We start from the raw sequence: 10,685 nt of genomic DNA on the forward strand, positions 1-10,685 counted from the left end.
GCCCTGCCTCATGCAGTCACCCAGCTCTATGTGGCAGGGAGGGACATCACGGAGCACCTCATCCAACTCCTCTTTCCGAGAGCATGTATTTTTCCTCGCACACTGAACAAGGCCTTGGTGAATGATATTAAAGAGAAGCTGTGTTATGTTTCTTTGGAGCCAGAGAAAGAGCTATGCAAGCCACCTAAGGAAGTCTTTCGAGAATACAGACTTCCCGATGGGAATGTCATCCACATTGACCACCAATTATACCAAGCACCAGAGGTTCTCTTTGCACCTGACCAGCTAGGCAGCCAGAGTCCAGGACTCTCAACAATGGTCTCCAGCAGCATTATGAAGTGTCCTGGTGATATACAGAAGAACGTTTTTGCAGACATTGTACTCTGTGGGGGAACCACACTTATTCCTGGACTGAAGGAAAGGCTCACAAAAGAACTAGATCAACAGGTTTCCAAAGGAACACCCATCAAGATCATGACTTCTCAAGATAGATGTTTTTCTGCATGGATTGGTGCATCCATAATGACCTCTGTAAGCTCTTTCAAGCAGATGTGGGTCACTTCTGAAGATTTCAAGGAGTTTGGTGCATCTGTAGTTCAGAGAAGATGCTTTTAAAGATCCCTAAGCACAGGGGATGACTCAAAGTGTCAGACTGCAAGAAGACTCTTGGAAAGTTACATGGTCTCTTGGCCTTCAGCATGATGTTCAATAAAAGGCTTCTAACATTTGAGGCTTCAGTTTATTCTTGGGAAGACTAAAATTACTGACTTGTGTTATCAATATTTAAGGGACTGTACTCCTTTCTTCTTCTTCTATGGGCCTCTTAAGTTGTTTTCTCCTTAATCTAGTTTGATTGGGGTAGGTTTCTCAGAATCAATGTGTTAAGTGGTTCTGTCTCCCAGGTGACAGAATCACCAGTGCAAGTGAAAGAAGAAAGAAATTAAGTAGAAACAAAAAGGCTAGGCCATTCCTATAGCTCAACAACACTTTCACTGGGTTGGTCTTCAGTTAGAACAATCATGTTCTTGCTTTGCTGTCAAGTGATTAAAAAGATAAATAGAATGGAAAGAAGAGTTGAGCACAAAGGTTGTTATATTTTAAGGTTCTTCTAAGATCAGGGCCCTTGCTCTCATTTGGAGCATTAAGAATCAATACCTCTAATTTAAAGGATGATATTAAAATTTCAGCCTTAAAGAAATAAAACCATTTCCCCCCAAAATTAACATTTTAAACATCTTTCCAAGTCTTTGATTACTTCTGTCACACGTAACACTGCTAGGGTAAATATACCCACGAAAGTGGTCAAACATAATAAATCACTATAAATTAGGCCTTTGAATATTTATACTTGGTTTAGCAGTAGTCAATTGGGAATTCCAACCAGCACTCATGATGTATGAATAACATTATATTATATAATTGTTATTATATATTTTGATATTATGAATTTATAGTCAAGAGTTTTAAATGTGGGGCAGAGCACAATGTCAGACCAGAAAGTCCATTTGGCACAGTGCTGCTAGTACAACTTAGAAATGGAAGAACACTAAGTTGTTCCTGGTGAGGAGTTATTGCCTGGTGCTGTGGCTTGGGTGTACAGCAAGGTGGCAAGGGCCTGAACACAGTCCATGATCTGGAGCAACAGAGTTGTGACACACTAGGCAAGTTTTCTGCAAACGGGAATGAACGGCCCCTCCACAGAGGTCTGGGATAGGAGGAAGCCCTTTGAGAGGATAGCCTAGAAGAGTGGGTGTATCTAAACAGGATATGACAGCCAGTTGTGTAGGCTGATCCCAGCAGATATGCCCCCAGTTTGGTGGCAACAGAGAAGGCCATACTTGGAAGGGCTTGGCAGCCTGGGGATGGCCAGTGTGGGCCTCCTACAGGGACACAGTCTTCTTAGTTCCACCTGTTGGGATAGTATGTCCAATCATGATGGGCTCAGGGACTATTGCACCCCACGGGAACTGTTGTCCGGGGGCAAGGTGAGACCTGCCTCTGAAGAATTCTGGGAAGTTTTGAGATCCTAATGTTGCAGGCCCTAATGCAGAGGAAATCATCAGGGGATCAGTGCAAACAATTAAATTGGGAAAGGTCTATGCCTGGGAACGAGAATCTAGAAATAATCCACGTGTTTGTGGAAAAAAGTATTTTTTAAAAATTGTTGTTTGCAGTTTTTTTTTGAAAAATGTATTTTTGACAAGAATACTAGTCATTCATTGAGGGAAAGAGTAATCACTTCAACGAATGATTAGCCACCAACAATGAACAATAGGATAGTCATATTCAAAAGAATGAAATCAGAAACTCTTAAAAATAAAAAAATCATAAATTAAATAGGGAAAAGCATAAAACTCTTAGAAGAAAACCCTGTTTTCAAATATTCAAAATTTGAGATTTTATAATTAAGTCTTGGATATGACACAAAATATGAGCAACAAATCATAAGTAGATTAAACTATTTCAAAACTTAAAACTTTTATAATTCCAAGGACACTACAATGAGAGTGAAAAGACAATTCAAGAATACAATAATATTCTTGTATATAATATATCTAATAAAGGCTATAATCTTGAACAAGTGATGAGAAAACTTACAATTGAATAATGAAAAAGGCAATCTGGGTAACTAATAATTGAAGTAGGCAAAGGCTCTGTATAGCCATTTTTCCACTGAAGATATTGAAATGGCCAATAAGCACATAAATAGATTTTTGCCATTTGTTATAAATCTAAACCATACTGAGATTAGTACTACAGAATACTTCATACACAACAGGATGCCTAGAATCCCAGAGTTGAATAACACTCTACAGGAAATACTTCAAACTGTTCTACACACTGACCATCAAAATGGACCCCCAGCAAAGTAAGCACTCAGAAACTAAAAGACAAAACCTATCTTCCATAAGGATGCAAATGATAAAAATAAACAATGGACTTTCACAAGATAAGATGACTAGGGAGCCACCACACTTATGAATGCTCTCAATAAATGTGAATGGCTTGAATTCCCCACTGAAAAGGCATAGACTGGCTGAATGGATTAAAAAAAAAAAAATAGAAGCCATCCATTTGCTGTCTGCAGAAAACACACTTAGCCACAAAAGACAAATTAAAACTCAGAGTTAAGGGAGAGAAGACAATTTATCAGGCAAATGAAATCCAGAAGAAAAGAGGGGTTACCATTTTATTTTCAGATACAAGTGGATTTAAAGTACAGTAAAAAAAAAAAAAAAAAAAAAGGCAAAGGATGGCGGAGCCAAGATGGAAGACTGCAGCCAGCTTTTTATGGAAGCTCCTGTCCAGAAGGAGGCTTAAAGGACAGAAGTTTAGCAAGGGAGCTGATGGTTTAGAGCAGAGCCAAGAGAGATTATAGAGTGCACTTCAACCTTCCTGAGGCAAGCTGAGACCTGAAAAACACAATCAAAATGTACAAAATCCACCACCAAGTGGACAGGAGTCCCCTCCCCCACAAGTAGGGCTCACAGTTTACTCCATGCAAACAAGCGAGCAGAGTTCAAACATCCTCCCACTCTATACGACCAGAGAGACCCCTAACAACTGGACCTCCTACCCTGCTGGTGTGCCATGGCACCCTCCTGCCAGGCATAAACCTGTAAAACTGTATAAAACTATATATATTCCCTACCTGCAACATTGAACTCTGAGGATTCCCCCTCCCACCTCACCCTGAGGTCTGGAGGTTTATTACCTACAGAGTCTAGATTCTTGGGCATCTCCTTGAGAGAAGTGGAAGGGAAAAGGGCTGTTGCTGCTCTGTGCTGACTGTGGCACAGGAGTGAGGAGAACAAAATTGGCTCAGAGGAAGCCATACAGCAACAGTGGCATCCTGAGCTGTGAACTGATGGCATTCCAGCTAGGTGAGCCCTGTCTCTCTGGGCAACCACAGGTTCCAGACAGCAACCACAGGTGGAACGGACTTGGTAACTTTTGTAAGTAAAGAGACCATTAGCACCAGCCCTCAGGGGTTAGGTGAGACAAAGGCAGTAGGTGGGCAGAGGCTGGAATTGACACCTGAGTGTAAACTCTAATTTGCTTGCTGCCCAGAGCTGAGTTCCTCTCCAGCTCTAGCAGCCTCCAACTTGCATAAGAATTTAAATCAGACAGAAAGTGTGAGGCTGGAATGGCAATAACTCCCAAAGCCTAAATTCTTCCTTGCTAGACTGGACTCAGATTTCCCAATGAGCACCTTGCTCTCAGGGGAATGCTGAGACAAAGGCAGTGGGCGGGCAGAGGCAGGAATTGAAACTTGAGTGTAAATTCTAATTGTTTGCTGCCCAGGGTTGAATTCCTCATCAGCTCTAGCTTGTAATGGAAGTTTTAGCTATCGCAATCAGGGAAGAAAAAGCAATGAAGGGTATCCATATAGGGTCAGAAGAGATTAAACTTTCACTTTTCACAGATGATATGATTGTATATCAGAAAAATATCAGGGATTCTACTACTAAACTCTTAGAAGTGATCAATGAATACAGTAGCGTCTCCGGTTACAAAATCAACACTCATAACTCAGTAGCCTTTATATACACCAACAGCAGCCAAGCTGAAAAAACAGTCAAGGACTCTATCCTGTTCACAGTAGTACCAAAGAAGATGAAATATTTGGGAGTTTACCTAACAAAGGAAGTGAAAGATCTCTATAAAGAGAACTATGAAACTCTAAGGAAAGAAATAGCTGAAAATGTTAACAAATGGAAAAACATACCATGCTCATGGCTGGGAAGAATCAACATTGTTAAAATGTCAGTACTACCCAAAGCAATATATAATTTTAATGCAATCCCCATTAAAGCTTCACTGTCATACTTTAAGTATCTAGAAAGTGTAATACTTTATTTTATATGTAATCAGAAAAACCCTTGAATAGAAAAGACATTACTCAGGAACAAAAACAAAGTAGGAGGAATTATGTTACCAGACCTCAGACTATCAATAGTGCTCAAAACAGCATGGTACTGGCACAGAAACAGAGAGGTAGATGTATGGAACAGAATAGAGAGCCAAGAGATGAATCCAGCCACCTACCATTATCTGATCTTTGACAAGCCAATTAAAAATATTGAGTGGGGAAAAGATTCCCCATTTAACAAATGGTGCTGGGCTAACTGGATGGTGACCTGTAGAAGACTGAAACTAGACCCACACCTTTCACCATTACTAAGATAGACTTTCACTGAATTAAAGATTTAAAGTTGAGACCTGAAACTATGAAAACACTAGAAGAAAGTGTAATGAAAACACTTGAAGAAATCAGCTTGGGCAAAAATTTTATGAGGAGGACCCCTTGGGCAATTGAAGCAATGTCAAAAATACACTTTTGGGACCAGATCAAACTAAAAAGTTTCTGCACAGCCAAGAACACAGTAAATAAAGCTGGTAGACAGCCCTCAGAATGGGAGAAGATATTTGCTGGTTATGTGGCCCACAAAGGTTTAATAACCAGAATCCACAGAGAACTCAAATGTATTAGCAAGAAAAAAAACAAGCGATCCCATCTCAAGGTGGGCAAGGGACTTGAATAGAAATTTCTCTAAAGAAGACAGGCACATGGCCTACAGATATATGAAAAAAATGCTCTCCATCCTTAATCATCAGAGAAATGCAAATCAAAACTACTTTGAGGTACCACCTAATCCCAGTAAGATTAGCCCATATCACAAAATCCCAAAACCAGAGATGTTGGCGTGGATGTGGAGAAAATGGAACACTTCTACATGGCTGGTGGGAATGCAAATTAATTCGTTCCTTTTGGAAAGACATCTGAGGAACACTGAGAGAACTAAAAATAGACCTGCCATTGATCCTGGAATTCCTTTATTAGGCATATATCCAGAAAACTAAAAATCAAATTACAACAAAGATATTTGTATCAGAATGTTTATTGCAGTCCAATTCATAATTGCTAGGTCATGGAAAAAGCCCTAATGCCCATTGTCCCACAAATGGATCAATAAATTCTGGTATATGTACACCATGGGATACTATGCAGCCCTAAAGTAAGATGGAGACATTACCTTATTCATGTTTATACGGATGGAATTAGAAAATGTTCTTCTGAGCAAAGTAGCTCAAGGATGGAAGAAAAAGTATCCAATGTACACAGCCCTACTTTGAAACTAATTCATAGCTTTTATGGGAATGTCATAACCTAATTATAGCCTTAGAATATGGGAAGGGGGTGGGAGAGGGGAGGTGAGGAGCATGGATGGGGGGAGGGAGGGTGATTGGTGGGGTCATCTCTATGGTTTATCTTACAAGGGTATGAGTGAATCTTTCTAAAAGCAGAATATGAATGTTTTAACTCAGTAACTAAGAAAATGACATGAAAGTTATGTTAACCAGTTTGATGAGACTATTTCAAAATGTATGTGAAAACAGCACACTGTACCCCATGATTGCATTAATGTACACACTTATGCTACAAGAAATAAAAAAAAAAGACAAAGATGGAGATTTCATATTGGTCTAGGGAAAAATACAATGAGGAGACATTTCAATTCTAAATATTTAGGCACACAACTTTAAAGCTCCCAGATTTCTGAAATAAGCCTTAATTAATCTGAGGCATATGATATCCCATAACACCATAATAGCAAGGGACTTTAACACTCCTCTTATAGAACTGGGCAGGCCCTGTAAAGAAATGTCTAAACAAAGATGCAAGGGACTTAATTGTGACCCTAGAACAAATGTGCTTTACAGACCTACATAGAACACACCATATCAAAGCTAAAGAATATACGTCCTCTCATTGGCCCATGGAACATTTTCTAAAATGATCATATCTTAGGACAAAAAGTCAACCTCAATGGAATAAAAAGAATTGAAATTTTACCTTGAATCTTCTCAGACACCAAGGCTTTAAGGGCAGAACTCAACTCCAAAAAAAGTTGAACCCCAATAGAGGCATGGAAATTGAACAACTTTATGCTGAATGACAGATGGGTGCAGGAACAAATAAAAGAGGAAATCATTAACTTACTTGACCATAACAACAACGAAGACACAAGCTACCAAAATGTGGGATACAGCAAAAGCAGTACTGAGAAAAAATTTTATCACTTTAGATGCCTACATCTGAAAAACAGAAGGAGAGTTCAAAAACATTACAAACTTTCCTATGGAACTAAATAAAAAAAAATTAAGCATAAACCCAGTAGAAGAAAAGAAAGGTCTAAAATTAAATCTGAGATTAATGAAATTGAAAACAAAAAAATCATTCAGAAAATTAATGAAACCAGGAGTTGGGTTTTTGAAAAACTATATACAATAGATAAACCTTTGGCCAGACTAAGAAATAGAAAAGTAAAGTCTCTAATAACCTGAATCAGAAATGATAAAGGAGAAATAACAACAGATGCCACAGAGATACAAGAGGTTATCTCTAAATACTACTAGAAACTCTATGCCCAGAAATTTGACAATGTGAAGGAAATTGATCAATATTTGGCATCACACCCTGTCCCTAGACTTGTCCAGCAAGAAACAGATCTCCTGAACAGACCAATTTCAAGCACTGAGATCAAAGAAACAATAAAAAGTCTCCCAGCAAAATATGCACTTGTCCAGATGACTTCATATCACAATTCTATCAAACCTTCAAAGAAGAGCTTATGCCAATACTGCAGAAATTATTCCCAAAAATGGAGGAGAAAGGAATCTTCTCCAACACGATCTATGAAGCAATCATCACCCTGATACCAAAACCAGGAAAAGATTCAATGAAAAAGGAGAACTTCAGACCAATTTCACTAATGAATATAAAAGCAAAAATTCTCAACAAAATCCTAGCCAACAGATTATAGCTTCTCATCAAAAAAGTCATACATCATGATCAAATAGGTTTCATCCCAGGGACATGAGGCTGATTTAACACACACAAGTCCATAAACATAATCTACCATATCAACAGATGCAAACACAAAAACCAGCTGATCCTCTCAATAGGTGAAGAGAAAACATTTGATAAATCCAGCATCCATTTCTAATGAGAACACTGAAGAGTATAGGCATAGGTGGCATATTTCCTAAACTGATCAAGGCCATCTATGACAAATACACACCTAATATTTTACTAAATGGAGTCAAACTGTGAGCTTTTCCACTTAGCACAGGAACCAGAGAAGGTTGTCTTCTACCGCTACTACTTTTCAACATAGTGCTGGAAGTTCTAGCCAATACAATCAGACAAGGGAAGGAAACAAAAGCCATCCCAATGGGAGCAGTAGAGATCAAACTCTCCCTCTTTGCTGATGATATCATCTTATATTTAGAGAACCCAAGGATAACACCACAAGACTCCTGGAAGTAATCAAAAAATACAGTAATGTCTCAGGATATGAAATCAACGTCCACAAATCAGTAGCCTTTGTATGTGCCAATAACAGCCAAGATGAGAAGCTAATCAAGGACACAATCCCCTTGATGGCACTGTCAAAGAAAATGAATTACCTAAAACTACACCTAAGAAAAGAAGTGAAGGACCTCTATAAAGAAAATTATGTAACCCTAAGAAACAAATAGCAGGAGATATTAACAAATGGAAGAATATGCCATGCTCGTGTCTGGAAAGAATGAACATTGTTAAAATGTATATACTTCCCAAAGCATATCTACATATTCAATGCCATCACTATAAAAATACCAATATGATACTTTCAAGACATAGAAAAAAATAATTCTGTACTTTGAATGGAACCAGAAATAAACCTTGCATAGCTAAAGTAGTTATTAGCAATATAAACAAAGCCAGGGGCATCAGCCTACCAGCATTTAGACTGTACAACAAGGCCATAGTGATCAAAACAGCATGGTATTGGCACAAAAATAGAGACATAGACATCTGGAACCAAATAGAAAACCAGGAGATGAAACTAACATCTTACAGCCACCTAAGCTTTCATAAACCAAACAAGAATATACGCTAGGGGAAATACTCCCTATTCAATAAATGGTGCTGAGGAGAACTAGATATCCACATGCAAAAGACCAAAACTGGACTGCCACCTTTCTCCGAGTGTGGGTGACACTCACAAGAATTGATTCCACATGGATAGAAGACCTAAATTTAAGGCATGAAAAGATAAAAATCCTCAAGGAAAGCATGGGAAAAGCACTTGAAGATACCAGCCTGGGGAAAGACTTTATGAAGAAGACTTCCATGGCCATTCCTACAACAAAAAATATAAACAAATGGGTCTTTATTAGACTGAAAAGATTCTGAACAGCTAAGGAGGTAACAACCAAAGCTAATAGACAACCTACACAATGGGAAAGGATATTTGCATGCTTCGAATTGGACAATAGCTTGATAACCAGGATCTACCAAAAACTCAATTAATCAACATCAAAAAGGCCAACAATCCCTTGTATCAAAGGGGAAGGGAGATGAATAGAATCTTCTCTAAAGAAGACATACAAAGGGCTAACGAACACATGAAAAAATGCTCATCATCCCAAATAATTAGAGAAATGCAAATTAAAACCACCCTGAGATATCCTCTAACCCCAGTGAGAATGGCCCACATCACAACATCTCAAAACTGTAGATGCTGGCATAGATGTGGAGAGAGGGGAACACTTTTAATCTGCTAGTGGCTCTGCAAACTAGCACAATGTTTTTGGAAGGATATATGGAGAACCCACAAAGAACTCAAACTAGACCTCCCATTTGATCCTACAATCCCATTAATGGGCATTTACTCAGAAGAAAAAAATTTCTTTTACCATAAGGACACCAGCCCTACACTGTTTATTGCAGCTCCATTTACAATTGCCAAAATGTGGAAACAGCCTAAATGCCCACCAAGCTAGGAATAGATTAACAAGCTGTGGTATACGTATATCATGGAATACTCTTCAGCCATTAAAAAAAGATAGAGACTATATCTTTTGTATTAACCCGGATGGAAGTGAAACACATTATTCTTAGTAAAGCATGACAAGATGGAGAAACATGAATCCTATGTATTCAATTCTAATATATGGACAATTAATGACTTAGTACACAGTACTTTGGGGGGCAGAACACAATTATAAGAGGGACTTTACCTAACAAATGCAATATATGTAACCTTCTTCAAAAATTTTTAAAAAAATTAAAAGAATGGGTTACTAACCCTACAAAATACTATATAACAGGAATATTTCCATTGTAAAAATTTTAACATGAGAGAGAAGTGGAAGAAACTAAATTTATTAACTCTCTCACCAACTAATGTCACCAGGAAAAATAATGAAAAACAGATTTCAGAAGGGGTGAATGATAGATATCCTGTAAGTTCATCATCCACAGTCCATTCTACTCTCCAGGTAACCAGGTGTGGATTAGTGATTGGAGCCTAAACCCACTGAAACCATGGTAAAAATGACCCTACTTGGTGATCCTTTCCATACCAACAACAATGATGTGAATGGCATCCCCGCGTGGGTACTTCATTCATGTGTGAAACCAACCAGTCTTTGGGAGTGGACAGTCCAAGGACACCCAGAGCATCCTCATAATCTTATCCTGAAAAAAGAAGACTATAGCCCTGCCCTAGGGACATACCAGGAGCTAACTGGTCTATGCGTACCAGAAGTTTGAGGATGAACAGCAGTGGCATGGAACTGATTACTGATACATTGCTTTACATTTTTTCATCTTCTTTGTTTAATCTTAG

The 10,685-nt window shown here is 38.5% G+C and overlaps 1 protein-coding gene across 1 annotated transcript; it reads left to right on the top strand.

Moving 5' to 3' along the window:
* Positions 1-6: 6 nt before the first annotated feature.
* LOC100964806 (actin-related protein T1-like) lies at positions 7-615 on the top strand (the record flags this gene model as incomplete). The annotated part of the gene is made up of 1 exon (XM_003797043.2): positions 7-615. A coding segment is annotated over one exon (609 nt), but the record flags the coding sequence as incomplete, so codon positions are not given.
* Positions 616-10,685: the final 10,070 nt, after the last annotated feature.

The sequence above is a fragment of the Otolemur garnettii genome, unplaced genomic scaffold (assembly GCF_000181295.1).
Source record: "Otolemur garnettii isolate 467f Iridium unplaced genomic scaffold, OtoGar3 scaffold00110, whole genome shotgun sequence".
NCBI lineage: Eukaryota > Metazoa > Chordata > Mammalia > Primates > Galagidae > Otolemur > Otolemur garnettii.